This window comes from Aulonocara sp. 'chitande type north' Nkhata Bay, linkage group LG3 (genome assembly GCF_057382095.1).
Source record: "Aulonocara sp. 'chitande type north' Nkhata Bay isolate Kocher_YH1m ecotype deep benthic linkage group LG3, A_spYH_male_GT1.1, whole genome shotgun sequence".
Lineage (NCBI taxonomy): Eukaryota > Metazoa > Chordata > Actinopteri > Cichliformes > Cichlidae > Aulonocara > Aulonocara sp. 'chitande type north' Nkhata Bay.
The window spans coordinates 67,622,416-67,642,613 of record NC_141346.1 but is presented as its reverse complement, the minus strand read 5'-3'; the positions used below and the strand labels follow the sequence as shown (position 1 = coordinate 67,642,613).

Here is a 20,198-nt window from a genome sequence, read left to right as displayed (position 1 = left end):
TCCTGCATCCTCCTCTTCGTCTGTTCTTCCTCCTGCATCCTCTTTGTCTGTTCTTCCTCCTGCATCCTCCTCTTCGTCTCTGCTTCCTCCTGCATCCTCTTTGTCTGTTCTTCCTCCTGTATCCTCCTCTTCGTCTGTTCTTCCTCCTGCATCCTCCTCTTCGTCTGTTCTTCCTCCTGCATCCTCCTCTTCGTCTCTGCTTCCTCCTGCATCCTCCTCTTCATCTCTGCTTCCTCCTGCATCCTCCTCTTCATCTCTGCTTCCTCCTGCATCCTCCTCTTCGTCTGTTCTTCCTCCTGCATCCTCCTCTTCATCTCTGCTTCCTCCTGCATCCTCCTCTTCATCTCTGCTTCCTCCTGTTTCTTCCTCTTCATCTCTGCTTCCTCCTGCATCCTCCTCTTCATCTCTGCTTCCTCCTGCATCATCCTCCTCATCTCTGCTTCCTCCTGCATCCTCCTCTTCGTCTCTGCTTCCTCCTGCATCCTCCTCTTCATCTCTGCTTCCTCCTGCATCCTCCTCTTCGTCTCTGCTTCCTCCTGCATCCTCCTCTTCGTCTCTGCTTCCTCCTGCATCCTCCTCTTCGTCTCTGCTTCCTCCTGCATCCTCCTCTTCGTCTCTGCTTCCTCCTGCATCCTCCTCTTCGTCTCTGCTTACACCTGCATCCTCCTCTTCATCTCTGCTTCCTCCTGCATCCTCCTCTTCATCTCTGCTTCCTCCTGCATCCTCTTTGTCTGTTCTTCCTCCTGTATCCTCCTCTTCGTCTGTTCTTCCTCCTGCATCCTCCTCTTCGTCTGTTCTTCCTCCTGCATCCTCCTCTTCATCTCTGCTTCCTCCTGCATCCTCCTCTTCATCTCTGCTTCCTCCTGCATCCTCTTTGTCTGTTCTTCCTCCTGTATCCTCCTCTTCGTCTGTTCTTCCTCCTGCATCCTCCTCTTCGTCTGTTCTTCCTCCTGCATCCTCCTCTTCATCTCTGCTTCCTCCTGCATCCTCCTCTTCATCTCTGCTTCCTCCTGCATCCTCCTCTTCGTCTCTGCTTCCTCCTGCATCCTCCTCTTCATCTCTGCTTCCTCCTGCATCCTCCTCTTCATCTCTGCTTCCTCCTGCATCCTCCTCTTCGTCTCTGCTTCCTCCTGCATCCTCCTCTTCGTCTCTGCTTCCTCCTGCATCCTCCTCTTCGTCTCTGCTTCCTCCTGCATCCTCCTCTTCGTCTGTTCTTCCTCCTGCATCCTCCTCTTCATCTCTGCTTCCTCCTGCATCCTCCTCTTCATCTCTGCTTCCTCCTGCATCCTCCTCTTCGTCTGTTCTTCCTCCTGCATCCTCCTCTTCATCTCTGCTTCCTCCTGTATCCTCCTCTTCGTCTGTTCTTCCTCCTGCATCCTCCTCTTCATCTCTGCTTCCTCCTGCATCCTCCTCTTCATCTCTGCTTCCTCCTGCATCCTCCTCTTCATCTCTGCTTCCTCCTGCATCCTCCTCTTCATCTCTGCTTCCTCCTGCATCCTCCTCTTCGTCTCTGCTTCCTCCTGCATCCTCCTCTTCATCTCTGCTTCCTCCTGCATCCTCTTTATCTGTTCTTCCTCCTGCATCCTCCTCTTCATCTCTGCTTCCTCCTGCATCCTCTTCTTCATCTCTGCTTCCTCCTGTATCTTCCTCTTCATCTCTGCTTCCTCCTGCATCCTCCTCTTCATCTCTGCTTCCTCCTGCATCCTCCTCTTCATCTCTGCTTCCTCCTGCATCTTCCTCTCCATCTCCACTTCCTGCATCTCCCTCAATTTCTACGGCGTACACCTCGGATGTCCCAACCAAAAAAAGGAAAAGGAAAGGTTAGTCGTTATGTTATTGCAAATGTACGAAACACATGACAGGTTCGTTAAGTTTGATAAGATTTCTTTTTTCATTTTGTTTCATTCTTTCATTTCCTCCAGTTTTACAGACCTCATGTAAATATTTCCTTTGTTATTTTTCAGAATGCTGAAAACACCGTACACAGAAGATTTTCAAATATGAAGAGATAGTAGACAGGAGAGTTGTAAATGTAAGTAATTTAGCCTGCTGCTGTGCAGATTTGTTTGCATCTTTGGACTTCCCGGATTTGAACTGTGCCTGACTGACTATCCATAAGCTTTTGTATTTGATGAATCTTCACTAATTCAGCCACTGAGTCTGGATTTCGCTCCAAATAGGACATTAAATAGGAACATACCACCTGATACGACCTGGTCGTGCTGCCTTCCTGATGTTTACGTTCTTTAAAGTCCTCCTGACATCATGCTCAGAAGGAGTGATTGATGTGGAGGTGCTCCTTCCCATTCAGTAACATCTGCTTCTGTTAGTTTTGCTTGTGAGCCACAATGTAAGCAGTGTTGCTTTGCTGACATGCACTCGATGCTGGCAGTACAAGCATTGTAGTGGTTCTTATGTTTTTGTAAACTAATTGTATAATATATTGAGCCATTCAATAGTACACAAATGTTTGTAGGCTCCTTTTTGTATGCAACGTGCATGTCTTTCTTAACTAAATGTTTGTTTATATCATGTTTTTCAGGAAAAAGAAGAAGTTAAAGTCAAGTGGAAGCCCTGCTCAACATGGTATGTAGTAACAACTTTGTTGGACGGGAACAGACATTCATACTGTTGATAAATAGTTATCACCTCAATTTGAATTCATGTATTTGGACTAAAGTAAATTGGGAGCTTTTAGCTGTCAAGCTGCTCTTCTGTGAGGAGCTTGATAGCTGTCCACCTCCAAAGTTTTGGAGGTGGACATGGTCAACACTTTTAAGAGTAGGCATAAGACTTTACTTCTTAATAGAGCTTATAGTTAGGGCTGGTTCAGGTCAGCCCTTAGTTATGCTGTCATAGGACCAGACTGCTGGGGGTTAGTGTCCCCCCCTCTGTCTGTCTCTTTCAGGTTATGCAGGCTCAGTATTGGTTGAAGATGCAGTCACGTCTCCTTTTACTAAAAACTCTCCCCCTCTCCCTCACCACCATCTGTAAACACACATGTCTCAGTAATGCAGTTCATGCATGTTACTAACTAAACTTCTTCCCTGGAGTTTCTGTGCTCTCTCATCCAGCAGGTTCTGAAGGATCGTGGCTGCTGCTGTGGTCCTGCTTGACGTCTGCTTCATATATTATTACTCTCTGACTTGATTTGATTCATTTATATTACAATGAAGGTGTATAAAGCATGGCATGAATATAGAACATATTTCGTCCTAAAAAATTGTCATATGTCACAACCTAAATGATCCTATTTTGTGTGTGTGGTAGTTGTTTGTTGTGTTTTTCTCCTGACAGTGGCAAAGTGTGGGATGACACATGGGAACCTGCGCAGTTTTACACACAGTAAACCAGGCACCACAGGTGGCAGAGATCGCACAGTTCACAGTTTGTAGTTCAGCATAAAAGTTCAAAATAAAATATTTACTGTACAATTCTAACCAGTGTCAGTCTCTGTTTCACTCTCTAACTGTGGCTTAAGTACATAAAACACTCATGAATCTGATCAATCAATAATATCTTCCCAGCACTCGATATCTCATAGTTTTACATATCAGCCAACATTATTGTCTACATGCTCATAAATATAGAAGTGACTTGGCTATTGTAACATATTGCAAGTTAAAGCAATACTGCACTGCACGTAAAGTAAGTAACATCTCGTATGAGGTGATTAGGGTCAGCAGTGCTGTGTATGGGAGCCTAAAGCAAAGCTAACTGCACCAGTACCAGCTTCAGAACATGTTGTATATTATACGTTTCTACCTGTTTGTAATATGTCATCTGTCATGTTTAGATGCAGTGTGTCAGGGTTCCTGGGTCGTTGACCCAGTGATTTCAGTTTGTTCATGTTCAGTTTAGTTCGCCACATTAATGTTCTCACTTCCTGTTTTTTCCCGTGTCAGCTTGTCTCCCGTGTCATTAGTCAGATTATGTTCAGCCCTGTACTCACCTGTTTCCAATCATTGTCATCATTCAACCTGTGTATTTAAGTTCCTCGGTTTCACCAGTTCTCTGTCGTGTCATTGATGTTGATGTTCATGTCGTCCCTCCGTCTGTATGTTCAGTTAATCAGCCAGCCATTCTTCCAGTCTTTCAGCCAGTCACTCCATCGTTCCTGCTTTGTTCATTCACCCTCCAATAAATCCTCTTCATTTCTGCACCGTGAGTCCAGCGTTTGGGTCATATCTTCCACGCCTCCACACACAACCTCTGACACAGTGACAATTGCACATTTGGAGTCGTGGTCATATGTGGTTTTTATATACAGGGTATTATTTTTTTCTTTTAATTGTCATTTTTTTCTATTATTCTTGTTTGTTTGCACATCATTATTGTGTGCATATTGCATATGTAACATTACTTTTATTGTTAATATTATTAATAGATACCAAAGATACAATTTGATTAAGGGTTTTCCTGTCAAAATGTCAATAAAAATGCAATTACACGCGTAAACAATAGGATCAAAATACACTTTTAAAAAGTCTGTTGATCAAATACTGATTTTCAAAACATTCTAGAGGAAAATAGAGATAAAATAATCTGAATACTCACAGTGATCTTGGATGATGATGGAGGCTTGAATGGATTATTCTGTTTCAGTCAATAGTGATAGGTTTTGTATTGTTGATTGTCATTTATGCTTAGAAACATTTACTCATATATGCTTAGAAGTGTATAATCATTTGTAGATTGAAAGAATGTTTCATCTTAAAGGAGGTCTGTATTAACTCTGTGTAGAAGGAAGTGAATTCATTCCTCTAGAGTGTCCTTGGTATAAATCACATACTCCCTAGGAGAGTTTATCTTTGATTTATGGTATAGCAAGCATACGTATATCTGTTTAAGTATAAGAGCCTTTTGTTTAGATAAATCTGCTAGACTTCTAGGCACCAGCTTTAGGGAGTCTTCACAGGGTCACATCTTGACCTCACACAGATCTCTCTCACACACACACACACGCATCCACCACACACACACAGGCAAGGTACTCTATGTGTGAATGTAGACGTCATATGTTAATGAACTTATGCATATTCATGTAACCTCAATAAAAGAACAGTGGTACGGGAGAATGGACAAGAGCAACTGGGGCCAGACGAGAGAACGGCGTCTGTCCGGTTTCCTCCCGTGCACGAGAAACATGAAGAACGTTGCCTACTTCGTGTCTTGCTTTGCGGTGTAATTATATTGTCTTCAACGTTCCAGCGGATAGGTACAAGCTACAAACCTATCAAATAGGTTCATATCTATGACAATAATTTGATACGTTTAACAGGTTGGTTCAGGCCTGGCAATACAGCAAATATTCACAAACTTTTGTTTTTGAGGAATGTTGATCTTTTTTGGGATGAAGCTATCTCAACATGACACAGCCCTTTAACCTCATCTGTATGTCTATCATGTGGCTGTGGTACTGGGTTTTGGTTTGATGCATATGCAGGTTACAGCTGGGGAATGGCAGTATGTTGTGGATTGATTTGACATGTTCAACCACTGTTACACCAAACTCTCTCACTTATAACATGATCAAGGCCTCTTACCCAGTGTCATGGATTGTCTGTAGTTTTGGGGACACAGGGCCAAAGTCTGAGGCAGTAAGTCAGATCGAAGAAGGCCACGATTCTAAAATGGGAGTTTACTCGTGTCATTGTGTATATCCAGGAATATGTGCCTGAGGATAGTTGTCATGAAGTCAATATTAAATCAAAGTATTCCTTAATGACCACAGCTGGCATGAGTTCTCCAAAGCTGCCTGCTGTCTCAGGATCTGTCTCCAAAAAGAACCAGGGAGCGCTAACATGTTATGTTCTAAACTGATGAAGAAAATGCACATTAAACATAGTATAAACTTACTATGTTAAGTAATGTGAAGAGGATGCCTTTAGCTCCTATTGGGTTGGTTCCTTGATCAGTGCAATACAGAATCATTCATCTGGTTTGATGTAATGTCCTTCAAACACGTCAAAATGAGGCTCTGTAGTCTGTGTGGCCTCCACATGCCTGTATGACCTCACTGCAACACCTGGGCATGCTCCTGATGAAGTGGCAGATGGTCTCCTGATGGATCTCCTCCCAGACTCCAGGACTAAAGCATCTGCCAACTCCTGGACAGTCTGTGGTGCAGTTGGCGGATGTAGTGAGACATGATGTCCCAGATGTCCTCAAATGGATTCAGGTCTGGGGAATGGGTGGGCCAGTCCACAGCATCAATGCCTTCGTCTTGCAGGTGTCACGGCGGGGTGCGCCGATGTGTGAGGAAGCAGGACCCAAAAGCAGATGATGGACGAGGAGTTGTAAGTTGTAACAGAAAAGTGATCCTTTATTAATGACGGCACAGGAAACCAAAGCAAACTGACAAAAACAGTAAGAAACAAAAACACTAAGAGGGACTGAGACCAAAAAACTATAACTATAACTGTGGTGGAAAATAACAGGCAAAGACTATGACTACCGTAGACTAACAGACGAAAACCATGACTGTGACTGAGGTCAAATAAACAGACGAACCGACAATGACAAGCAGAAAACAGAAGGCTTAAATACCCACATGAGGTGATCAGTGGAAGTGGAGACACATGGGGGAACAGCTGACAGACATAACCCTAATGACAGGACCAAGAAAGGAAAGCTAACTATAATGAACAAGGAACACAAGACACTGTCAAAATAAAACAGGAACACTAAAACTAAGCATGGCAACACAAACTTAACAGACCTAAATACATAATGATAAATACCAAAACCCCAAAACATAGAAAACCAAGGAACAATAAACAATAACAACCCAAACTAAAGACAGATAGGAACTGACACAAAAACTAATAACATATCAAAAATGAAACAAATACAAAAGAGAGGCTCAGAGCGCTGGGTCAGAGACCCAGCCTGTGACAGCAGGTACTGCTGACACACTCCAGCCACATGAGGTCTAGCGCTGTCTTGCATTAGGAGGAACCCGGGGCCACCCGCACCAGCATATAGTCTCACAAGGGGTCTGAGGATCTAATTTCAGCACCTAATGGCAGTCAGGCTACCTCTGCCGAGCACATGAGGGCTGTGCGGTCCCCCAAAGAAATGCCACCCACACCATTAGTCACCCACTGCCCAACCATCATGCTGGTGGATGTTTCAGGCAGCAGAAGGTTCTCCAATATGTCTCCAGACTCTGTCACAAGTACTTAGTGTGAACTTGCTTTCATCTGTGAGGAGCACAGGGCGCCAGTGGCAAAGTTGCCAATCTTGGTGTTCTCTGGCAAATGCCAAACATCCTGCACGGTGTTGGGCTGTAAGCACAACCCCCACCTGTGGACCTCGGGCCCTCATACCACCCTCATGGAGTCAGTATCTGACCGTTTCAACAGACGTGCATATTTGTGGCCTGCTGGAGGTCATTTTGCATGGCTCTGGCCTGTCTTTCCTACCCCACAGTACCTTTCCTTATCTTTTGTTTCCTACTCTTTTACTTAGTCTTTGATCACGGTTGTCTTTCTAGATAATTAATGTCATTTGTTCTGGGGCGAGTCACTGGCTCGGGTGCATTCTGGGACTGTCAGTTCACCAGTGTGCTGGCATGCTTCTTAACAAACACACCACTACAGCAAACATCTCAGTTGTACTTGTTGATTTCTTCAACAAAACACTGAACAAAAAATGTCCTTGTGAGTGTGCTGCCTGGTGCTTTTACATTTTGTGGTAATTTGAGCAGCCCAGAAAGCATCCCATGAATTAAATTATGTTATTGTATCTGAACATGTGCACTAGTCATTAAATTAGATGGGAAAGAATGATTCAGGGTAAACAACTGCACCAAGGGAATTACATTTTTCTTCTCAACATGTAAAATGTCTGTTGATAAGCAATTTCTGAAACAGACATTATAAAAATCACATTAAACAGATGTGATTAACTTTTTATTCTAGCAAACATAACATCAATGATGACACAATCAGTCTTCATCAGAAGTGCTCAAATCACTCTCAGCGGCATCGTCTGGAACGTCCTCCTCCTCCTCCGAGTCCATTTCCAGGAGTGGTTGGTGGCTGAGGATTCTCTTGTACACGTCCTTTACTTTGAGCGTTTCAGCTTTCAGTTCACTTTGTTTTTAAACCAGGCTATGGAGTCCTTTCTGTGCATCCTCCGACATGCCAACAAGGGAGGCTGTAAAAACAACAAAACTATTAAATATAAGTAAACAAACAAACAAACAAACCTCATAAACACAAGGAGTTAGGATCATGTGATTAAACTTTTTTTTAAGGGAGAAGGCAGTGTTAGCTAGCAACCCAAATATAGGTAAAAGATCCAGTAAGACTTTAGCATCTGCTATTATTTTCAATCAATTCATCACCAAATGTATAAATAAATAAAAGATGTGCTTGCAGTCTGAGGAGATTGTCCCCAAAACCACAGATCGCATTCGCAACACTGTCCAGTGATGCTGCATCTCCCTGCAAAGGATCATCTCCTCCTCTCTCAGGCGCCTCACAGCCATCACCTTCTCAAAGACCTTTCTCTTTGTCCGGAGGTCAGCAGCAGCTACAGTTTAACAGCATCAGATGGGAAAACATAGCAGCATATTATGATTCAAGAACAAAACATTCAACTGCTGCTCAGATACTGGGAGTTTGTTTAAAAAGGATATTTAGAAATCAAGAGCTTACGTTCACTTGTGCTCTGCCAGGGCCAAACGTCGCTCTGCATGAGGGCATCACTGGATACGATTTGCTTTGTTGGTTCAGCGAGCTTGTTGTAGTCGTCAACAGCAGCCGCCAAGCGTTTCTTCTCATTTAAGATGACCTTGTGAATTCTGTGTCGCCTCTTGTTGCTATCTGTAAATAATCATAAAAAAGGAACGCCTTCACATAATACATATTCATTTTAATCTACACTCATCAATTTGTTTGCTAGAACAAACCACATCCAGCTTAAACAAACCTGGATCTGATTTTATTCTGTTTATAAAGTAGCTGCACAAGCTGTACAAACTGAGCATCAAACGGTCCATTTCAAAGAAACTGTGACACCATTTTGTCTGTAAAGACTTTGTGTTCGCACTCTGATGATGACGACAAGCTCCTCTACTCGTGCCTGCAACGCTCCAAGGCTGCCATCAGTTTGATCCGTTTCTAAGTGAGAGGAATATTAATCAGAACACAGGATGAGTAACAGTCACCAAACTACAGTGGACTCTGTAATCACTGACTTGATGATATTCATTATAAGACAAGGAGTGGCCTTCATGTGCTGCATTATCATGAGATAACAAGTATGTTGGTGTTCAGCTTTATAAAACCAACTAGTACGACATCACTTCAACCCAGGTCCAATCCAATTTGATCAAACGCAACAACTCTGCCATCAATTCTGCTTTTACAAGGCTTATTTTTCATTGTTTGTTGACACTGGCAGAAAGATCTTAACTCTAAGTTCTTTAATGAGGCCATGGTGGGTCCTGTTGTTATACACGAGTGCATTATATTGAGACTCACCTTCAGCCCATTGCTGCAGCGTGTCGTCATCCACACCCAGCTCATTTCTGCTCGCATTCAGGCTCCACTTGTTCTCTAAAGATCCTTATGATCTAAGAATACATTAATAAATGTCATTCATATGGACATTTTTAGAGTACTGGTGTTTTCCCCCATTACCACACACATTAAAATGGGTGTTGAAAAAAATGACCTTTAGATCTCTCTGGCTCAAAGTGCGGCCCAGTTGTTCCACTTTCCTTTTGTTCCAGCCCAAAGCCAGGAGGCTCAGCATGTCTGTTCGCCCTGCATGCACAAGAGAAAAACAAAATAAATATCCACCCATCCAAATATGTATCCACACACACACACGTATGAGTATATGGTTATGGCGTTAACATCATTTTAACAAGATTAACGCTGACAGCACTGATATATATGTGTATCTTACATCATTTGTGTGTCTCTGGATGTATTTCACAAACTCAGCAACTCCTCATCTTCTTCAATGAAGACACCTTCAAAGTTCCCCTGCTCTGAAGTGCTGAACGAACACAGTGACAGTTGTTTGAAAAGAAACATCAAAATTCAATTTTTGTACAAATCCATATTTGATTTATGTCCACAATGCATAACGTACCTTGCATTTTATTGAAAGCGATAAAGCTTGTGGTTTCCATCAACTGACACGGCGAGCATGTCTGGAGTGCAGGCAGGGCAGCTAAAGCATGGCTCCTTGCACATCCTGTCCACCTCACACTTTACAGCACTCCACTCCAAGAAACTTTTACTGAAGGCATCAGCTGATATTCGGCCAGTCTTTTAAGTAGAGGACAAACAACGGAATATTCAAGGACAGTCATCATAAACATTGATTTGCACAATTTCCTTAAACTTGACAAATTTAGAAACTCACCCTTCCAAAATGGGCTGTTCGTTCATCCAGCACTTTGACAAAGGCCTTAAGTGACATCCCTGCTGCAGCTTCTTAATGTCATAGAAAGACTGAAAGACATCCATTGAAAACAGGGTGCAGAAATTTAAGGTGCCAGGCCAATATCCACCACCCAGGATGTCCTTAACTGAGGGGGACCACATTAGGTCAAAGCTGGTGCAGCTCACCACTGGCAGTGCAAGGTTATAACGGCCTTTAGGAAGGATAAGGAGAAATCCAGTAATGGCTCAACAAACACATTCATTTTTTTCATGTTGTGAAGATTTCATGTTGTTTTCAAAGCGGTCTGGTAAATCCAAATGACCTTTGACAGGTGCCCACATATACTGCGGGCCGAGGGTAATTCAAAACAATGTAGCAATGTACAATTTGCACTAAAACCTGCAAACACATCTATTGTGTATGTACTGTGTGACAAAAGAGCAACTTACCATTTATGGTTACAAGAGCCACAATTGCACTGGGTGAAACCTCAACGTTACCTGCTGGGCAGTCACACACAGTCTGGCCTTTGCACAGGCAACAGCCGAACTAACAGTAAAACACACAATATATATAAAAAGAATTGGAAATTAAATGATACACAATAAATATACAATAACAGCACACACTCATAGTACATAGCAAGAAATGCATAGGACTTAAAAACCGTACCTATTGGCCTGTGAAACTCTGATGAAGGCTGCAAAAACCCTCCTGTTACTGCCTCTCTGCTGTGCAGGATAAAGCGTGTGTGAACTGCAATATCACAGTCAGCACAAAGGAATGGAAGAGACAGTCAGTCCAGACACCTCACAACTACTTGTTTGCCACACTGACACACACGGTGTGACTGTGGATCCAGAGTAGCTAACATATTTGTAGGAGCCATATGAGTTGTTTCCGTCTGTCTAAGTGAGTTGGTTTAAATGGACTCACTGTATTGGTGCATGGGTGTGGGGCGTGTCTCATGGGTGTGGTATAAGGTAAATGTGGTTGCACTCACTTGTTCACAGCACCTGATGTGATGAGCAGAAGGTAGGGTGAGCACGAGGGAAAACTTTCTGTTGACCGCAACTTGAGCGCAACTTGAGCACAATTTGAATGATTTGATATATTTGACTATAACTTGATGGTGTTTGTATATTTATGCACTAATTGCTGCCATAGACCAGTTTGGAATTTTGATATAGTAGCTGGTGCATTTATTTGTAAGTTGCAGTTATTTGCTTGTGCAGTCTGTGCGTTTGTTTGACAGTTGATGTGCTGATTTATAGTTTGGACAGTTGCATGTGGAAATAAAGAAGCAAATGATACAGAAGTGTTCTGTGCGTTAGTTGTTGCACGTCATCGGTGTCCTCATGTTTAGCCTGCCGCGGCCATTGGTTGGAGTAGCCGCAACAATATTGTCTATAAGACAAGGCCTGGCCTCTTTCCACTTTTGCAAGGACACCATGTTTCTGATCTCCCAGTGAGTAGCAGCTGCCTCAGACGATGTCTCACAAGTCATGGCTGCGTCCTCTTCTCCATCCTCCAACCACTGAAGGAGCTCCTGACGAAGCACCTCAGTTCCACACACTAACAGAAAAAAAAGAAAGAAACTCTTCCACAAAGTGAAAAACACTCTAGGCAGTATGTTTCTTAGGACTGCACAAAAGCCCTGCCTAACTCAACTATAACAACAAATATAAAAGCAAACTTTAAAAAAGGAATCACAAGATATAAAAGAAGGTAAAGTACCTTTTGTTGGGTTGACACTGGCAACATAACTAGGTTCTTCACGTGGCCATTGATGCTGATCTGCAGACACTGGGGGGGAAAAAGAGATCGAAGAATATTTACTTACTGAAATTCTTTGGTGAAAACAAGTTGTGAGATAAAATCAATGGTTGTGAGAATACTGACCACATGGCAACTAGTACTTCGACTGGATGATGGTCTTTGAGGAATAAAATCTCCGTGTCTGTCACGTTTTTTCCAGCGCACTGGTCTTGGTTGAGGTTCACTCTGTGCATCATTCTACGCAATTAACAAGAAAAAATGCAACACCTAAAATACAGTCCATGATTAAAGCAAAGATTATCAAACATCTTAAGTTAACCAACTTAATTTCACATAAACTTACATACACATATATAAAATGTAAAAAAATATATATATATATATCAAATAATATAACGTTTACTACGTACAATAAATTAGACAAGTGTGTTCCTTCTTTAACAATTGTTTCCACTACATCACATTAAAAAAATGTTACCTGCATGTCTTGAAGGAGTTTGTCAGCAGCTTGACGCTCTTCCTCCAGCTCGGGATCCTCTGAATCACTCATTTTCAAACTAAAGAAGAAAGAGATTTTTGCAGAACTCAGTGACATAAACACATAACTAACGCAATTCAAATGATTTTCAGTCTTGACACTCTGGTTAATGTTAGCAATTAACGCTAGCATCATCAGTTTGTAAAGAGCTAGCAGAACTCTTAGCGCAAAAACTGCTTTACACACCATGTGAGGCCATTTTGCAACACACAAGTGCTTTAATGTTTGTAATAGATTTAATCCATCGTTGGATGAAATGGCTAATGCTGCAGTAGCCACGTGTAGTCGTTACCGTGCTCTACCCAGCAAGCATGCTGACGGTAGCTGTAGCCATTTTTAAATGACTTAAATCGTTTCCGAGATGAGTCATCTCTGTTTGTTTGAAGCTTTTATGAAAAACAAACTTTGAAACACACATCAAGCTATTATTCTAAATATATGACTACTTTGTAGTCATGTATTTTTTACATACCTGCATTAGAATTAATCAATTCCGCCTCCTTTTTCTTATTCTTATAAACGGGTCTCTCCGTTCTCTCCTTTGCTTACACATGTTGCGTCTGATTGGTTGGAGCCGAGGGCATCCAAAACTAACAGGAATGGTGAATAAAACTATAAATGTGTCTTACGTGTGAAATAAAAATAATAAACCCAACCAAGGATTATGTACATTAAATCTACGCACTCTCAGATCGTGAATCAATTTGGAAAACACTGTGTGATGGCCACAACATGAAGCGATTTTATTGTTGACTTATCAGTGACACTTTCATGTGTTTTTGTTGAGAAATGTTAACGATGTCATTCAAAGAAAGCTTTGGATTAGGGAGAAAAACACGTCGGGGGAGAGGGTCCCCGGTTCTCCAGTTAGATCGTGCTTCACGGCGTCATGTTTCGTCATGTTATTATTGGAGTAAATGGATGGCTGGAGCCTCTGCTCGAAGCGTGTCTTATCGCCGCGAGCGGGTTCATATTGGAATGAATTGACAACCCACAGCGTCTCATAAAAACGTGGAAGGGTACCTTTAGCGTCAGCATGAGAAGTTAAGGGACGTGAAAAATCGTCAGTATTTTACTCGTCGGGAGTGAGAACGGGTTGTTTATATACTTTCCTCAGACAGACACAAACATTTTCACACTTTTTTCTTTTGTTTAAACACTCTTAAAGTTCAAACCTTCGTAGAAACATAAGTCCAGTATTATACAATGAAACCGTGCAAAACGTTTCGTCGGCATTGTTGTGTTTGTCGGGGAGAAAACGTACAAACATACAGTACAGCACTTCAGAGTTACACTGCTAGCGATCGAAGATTTATATAAATTCGACAAACTAAACTCCTTCTGTACTGTACAGCAGCGGTCTCCAAGCTTTTTTGCACCACGGTCCAGTTTGATTTGTCAGACAATATTTTCACGGAGCGGCCTTTAAGGTGTCGCAGATAAATACAACAAAATAAAATGATAGAGACAAAGACAAAAACGGTGGTATTTTGTAAATCACTGTGTGATTGTATAACTTTATTAGCAGCGTCCTCCTGAAATGCACCAACAACATTGAGAGTAACATCCTCCTCTCTGCTTCTTAATGCTCTCTGGTCGCTATGGTAACGGTAAAATAGTTCTTTCAAAATAAGACACATGACCACAACACGGGAAAAGACCCAGGGAACCCGACTTAACGATTAAAAACCCTGAAAACCATACACTTCACACCCGAGCCTCAACTCTCGCGGCGCGGTACCAAACGGGCCCGGGTGTTGGTGACCGCTGCCGTGCAGAAGACAAAGCATTAGATTGATTGACAATGGTCTACAGCAATCAGAACGCACAACACAATGTGCTGTTAAAGAGAAAAAAATCAGCGAAACAGCAAGTCTGCGAAAGGTGAACCGCGTTACAGTGAGGGACCACTGTACAATAATTTCCAGTAGCACTGCTGATATATGAAATGGTGAGTTTTGAGGTTGTCTTCAAACAAGTGCATTGTACTAGAAAAGGGTGTTTGAAGGATTAAAAATGTAAAAAGTAATGACTATTTTATATTTCAGAAAAAAACTTTATGCAGAAAAAGTAGCAAAGAAACAAAAACATAACACATGGACACTTTTGGCCACAAACAAGCTGAAGGGATGGTGATTTTTTTCAATGAACCCAAATTGTTTAAAAAACACTTAGAATCAAATTTATTTATCAGCAGCATCAATAGTAACAAAAATACAATTTAGTTTTCGCTGTCAAAGTCGATTTAACTGAAGTGACGTGTTTCTGGTTACTGTCGAGGTCACGTGTTTCCGGTTAGTGTGGAGGTCGCAATATGGCGCTCCCCTGTGGCTGCAGCCAGATGCTCTTGTGCCATCAATGTTTTTTTATTAGTAAGATTAACATACAAACAAAATGCACCATATATTACACATTCAGAGAATAAACATTCCTTACATATTTGCAACTTTCATACATAGGAAAAAGAAAATATAAAGATGGGGTCACATAATTTAACAGATTATTAACTCACTAAATCAAAATCTTCCACAAAGGAAACAAAAAAGTAGCCTTTTTCTTTTTAACTAAAGTCAAAGATTTAACCAACAGGTTTAAGTCATTTTTCCAGTAAGCTAGTGTTGGTTTGGTCTTAAAAAAAAACGACATTTATGTATAAATTGCTTGCACAAGATTAATAACACATTAACACCATAATTAGCTTTCTTTTCTTTCAAAAACACTCCAAACATTATCATATTTAAGGTAAATGGGGTAATTTGAATCCCACTGGAATAAAGCCAGGTATGAAAATCCAACCAAAATATTTGTATAAAATTGCACAAAAAGAATAGATGGTCCAAATCCTCCTCTTCTGTTTCACAAAATACACAATTACCAGTTTCTATTTTGAATCTATCACCAAGGAGTCTATTTGTTGGGTAAATTTTATTCAAGATTTTAAATTGGACTTCTTTCCCTTTAGGAGGGATAGGGAAGGTGATATAATCAGTTCTTATTTTTTCAATTTCTTCCCTTTGGAAATCTTTTAAATATCTAAGTAAATTTGGAGAATAAAGACTCCTTAATGAAGATCTTAGAAACTTATTATTGCATTTAACATCACAAAATCGAATACCATCTATATATAATTGCCTTAACTTGGGGGAGATGTCAGAATATATTATATCATTTACAACTATGTTTTTAAGTGACAATGGAATGGATTTTATGACCCGATTAAATTTACTTTTAGAACATTGGATATTAAACTCTTGGCAAAAATCTTGATGTCCTAGAACATGTCCTTCCTCATCTACAAAATGGGCAATTGCCCAAACACCTTTTGATAACCAATCTTGAATAAAAATAGATTTTCTGTTCATCAGTATATATCTATTGTTCCAAATTGGGCTTTTATGTGGAGTGAAATTATGTTTAAATAACATTTTCCAATAAAGAAGGACCTGTTTATGGAATTCAGAGAGTTTAACAGGTAGCTTAGTAATTTCAAAGTCACACTTTAGGAGAAAATCGATACCCCCCAATGTGTCAAAGACCTTACTTGGTATAAAAAACCAAATGGAGTGTGGATTATTTAGGAAGGATTTTAACCATTTAAGTTTCAAAACACCATTCATTATATCAAAGTCAATTGCGTTTCCACCACCTTCATTGTATGGTTTAACCAAATCATCTTTAGATATATAATGGCACTTATTGCTCCAAATAAAATTAAAATTCAAGCTATTAATTGTTTTAATAACTTTATTTGATATTGATAAAGAGTAAGGTGGATATATAAATCTAGATAAACTATCTATTTTGGTTAATAATATTCTTCCAAAAATGGTGATGTCTCTTTGTAACCACTTATTTAAGATTGTCTTACATTTGTCAACATTATCTGAAATATTTACTTTTTCTAAGACTTTGTGATCTTTTGAAATTATGATGCCCAAATATTCTACCTCCTTCTTCACCTTTATACCGTACAGTAATTGTGAATGACACTCCTTTAATGCCAATAGTTCACATTTATTTAAATTTAACTTTAAGCCTGAAGCCTTGTGCCATCAATGTGGATTGTCCAGACTGAGAGACCTCTTCCCTCTGACCCCTCCCCAAACCCTCAAACTCTCCTACCCACCTCGACATACAAACTCTGTGTGGCTTCACGTGTCCTGTTGATGTTTACATGATCGAAATAACTTGAACACAAACACAAACAAACAAAGAGGAAGACCGCACCAGAAGGAAAAACACTACAAGTCCCAGCATCCTCTGTGTTTAGGGAGCAGTAGTGAAAGTGAAAGCCTCCGTTGAGAGGAGGAGGAAGGTGGAGCTGAGGTAGGTGAGTGTTAACATGAATATGTTTCTTCTTATGACATAAAATAATTCCACACTGTTCGTGTCTGTGGGTGAAATGTGAGGCCGGTCGGCTCCTCTGAGCGCTGGTTTCCTGTAAGTAGAGAGGAAGTGAGTTTAGCTGAGCCTCCGTTTAGTGTGAGAGAGCAGGAGGAGAGTGAGAGCTGTGCTGAGGCAGGGTGAGTGTTAACACCGCTCTGACATTACTGTGTCTCTGTGGCGGGAACGACAGGCTCCGTCAGTGGAGGCAAAAATAATCAGACTTTGGTTTTTCAAAGGAAACAACTTTATGTCGGAAGTTCCCGCACGCTCATTGGATAACGATGTGTCAATCCCGAGCTATTAGCCAATGAGCGTGCGGATTCACAGCAAGCCCCGCCTTTATCACGGGTTTTAAAACTACAATGGCGTCAGAAACTCCGTGAGTGGAGTTCAGGGTGACGTTATGAAACTGTGACGTTTGAGCCACTTCCTGTTCTCAGTCCCAGCGTCCTGATCACCGAGGTTTCTGTTGCTCTGATATCTGATATTGATTATATTGGTAAACAGGCTGTAGCATAAGGCAAGGCAAGGCAAATTTATTTGTATAGCACAATTCAACAACAAGGTGATTCAAAGTGCTTTACAGAGACATTAGAAACAAAAACAGATAAAAAGCATGATTTAAAATTGATTAAAACAAGCAAACAAACAAACTAACTAAACACACACATTCACACCTGTTCGCGCGATCTGAACCCTTATCGTAAGGGGAGCTACCAGTCCTTCTGTGGACGAGCTACTTTCTATTTTAAATTCCCTGAATTTAAAATACTCTCTAGACCCAGTCTAGACCCAGCTGGGGAGCTACCCAGAGCTCTAAACCCACACCTGTTCGCGCGATCTGAACCCTTATCGTAAGGGGAGCTACCAGTCCTTCTGTGGACGAGCTACTTTCTATTTTAAATTCCCTGAATTTAAAATACTCTCTAGACCCAGTCTAGACCCAGCTGGGGAGCTACCCAGAGCTCTAAACCCACTTAACAAACAAACAAACAAACAAACAAACAAACAAACAAACAAAACAGTATATAAAATCAAAACAGATAAAATCAGAACAGTAGATAAAATCAGTAGTTAATGTAAGTTTTGAAATTTAAGCTTAAAAGTGTGGATTTGGTGCTTTATTCAAATGCAGGTGAGAATAGGTGAGTCTTCAACCTGGATTTAAATAAACTGAGTGTTTCAGCTGATCTGAGGCTTTCTGGGAGTTTGTTCCAGATATAAGGAGCATAAAAGCTGAATGCAGCTTCTCCGTGTCTGGTTCTGACTCTGGGAACTGATAAAAGACCGGATCCAGATGACCTGAGGGATCTGGAAGGTTCATACTGGGTCAGGAGGTCACTGATGTATTTTGGTCCTAAACCATTCAGAGCTTTATAGACCAACATTAGAACTTTAAAGTCTATCCTTTGACGGACAGGCAGCCAGTGTAAAGACCTCAGAGCTGGACTGATGTGGTCCACTTTTTTGGTCTTAGTGAGGACTCGAGCAGCAGAGTTCTGAATGAGCTGTAGTTGTCTGACTGATTTTTTAGGTAGACCTGTAAAGATGCTGTTACAGTAATCAAGCCTACTAAAGATGAATGCATGGACTAGTTTTTCCAGGTCCTGTTGAGACATCAGATCTTTTATCCTTGAAATATTCTTGAGGTGATAGTAAGCTGACTTTGTTATTGTCTTAATGTGTTTTTCTAAGTTTAGGTCTGCATCCATCACTACACCCAAATTTCTCGCCTGGTTTGTGGTTTTTAGATGTATAGATTGAAGTTCTCTGGTGACCTGTAATCGTTTTTCTTTGGCGCCAAAGACTATTACCTCAGTTTTGTAAACATCAGGTCTGTTCTGAAAACTGGCTTTATTTTTTCAAAGTAAGGGAATATCTGTGGTCTGATACCGCGGGCTCATGGGCTAAGGACTTGGATTGACAAGTCAAGCGCAGATGATTGTGTTGTTTCTTATAAAGGCTTGTGTGTGTGTGCCTTCCTGTGTGTGTCCTTGTGTCAGTGGAACTGAATCAGTGTGTTAGAGAAAGTGCTCCTCTGCTGTGCCGTCATCGTGTGGATGCTTCTTTTAAAGTTGGAACTCATGTTTTGATGATATGCTTCATTTCATTGAACCTTTATTTCTAACCATGAAGTCCCTTTGAGGTTACAGCCTCTTGGTTAGGTTTAGGCTGTTATTGTGCTTCAGGCTGAAATATGAGGAGTAAGGAGGGTTAGCCCTCATGACCCTCACCATAACACATACGTCACAGGACAGTGTTTACCACAGAAACTCCATGAAATGATCAATGAGAACTTTAGAAACCCGTCAGTGTGATGCTTCCAGTACAACAGCACCTCTGAGTGTATGTGTTTGCCTCTCAGACTAACTCCACCCTGACATCAAGAAGATGGAGGAAGAGGATGCAGCAGGATCTGCAGCATCCAGCTGTGTGTCTGTGAGGAGTGACCGGTCCAAAGAAATACCTCCAGAGTTCAGTAATGAACCTGCAGCAGCAATGTAAGAGAGCTGCTGACTCATTTATTCAGTGTAAATAATGATTTTTGATGCAATGGGAGAAGAAAAATGACAAAAACAGTTTTAAAAATAAGGATTAAAATATTACAAACTATGTTTTTGAGTTTCCTGATGTAGTACAAAAATATATGAACATAACTGTATATAGGACAGATATTTTACGGTTCTTTTAGGCAGCACCAAAAAACAAAAAGACTATTTTTAAGCTGTCTGAGGTAGTGAGTCAACATGTCACACTGGGTCAAAGGTCAGGGAGTAAAAGTGTGTTTTAAAGGAGGTTTAAAAGCAGCGAGTGAAGGAGCCTGTCGAGGTAAATCGTTCCATAACTGATCAAATTCAGTTGGTGGACCTCTGTGTGAAATCAAGCATCTGGTTCACAGAGAGGATAACCCTCACATGGGCTGTACAACATTATATAGGGAGACAAAAACAGAGATTATCGTAGCCATCGCTCTCTCGCATGGACGTGGCAGTCTTGCTGTCTGCTGCGAATCCTCCCCGTACCTCCGTGACCTCGTCTGGTATCTGCTCCCTCCTCTGTAAGAGACAGTAAAGGAAAACACGTC

General features: G+C 41.2%; 1 protein-coding gene and 1 long non-coding RNA gene across 2 annotated transcripts; one reads left to right on the top strand and one right to left on the bottom strand.

The window, feature by feature from the left end:
* The first annotated feature begins 1,752 nt into the window (after window positions 1–1,752).
* On the top strand, window positions 1,753–2,607 carry LOC147336729 (uncharacterized). The gene is made up of 3 exons (XR_015128325.1): window positions 1,753–1,820; window positions 1,965–2,032; window positions 2,543–2,607. It is a non-coding gene; the product is annotated as an uncharacterized LOC147336729 (long non-coding RNA).
* Window positions 2,608–7,951: 5,344 nt separating this feature from the next.
* Window positions 7,952–12,739, bottom strand: LOC147336728 (uncharacterized). Its single transcript, XM_086265516.1, has 11 exons — window positions 12,668–12,739; window positions 12,309–12,426; window positions 12,148–12,216; window positions 11,816–11,985; window positions 11,214–11,287; window positions 11,083–11,142; window positions 10,911–10,959; window positions 10,390–10,478; window positions 9,959–10,017; window positions 8,667–8,834; window positions 7,952–8,073 (listed from the first exon to the last, which is right to left on the bottom strand). Exons 1-11 carry the CDS (start codon window positions 12,737–12,739, stop codon window positions 7,952–7,954), a joined length of 1,050 nt encoding a protein of 349 aa, XP_086121642.1.
* Between the last annotated feature and the right edge of the window lie 7,459 nt (window positions 12,740–20,198).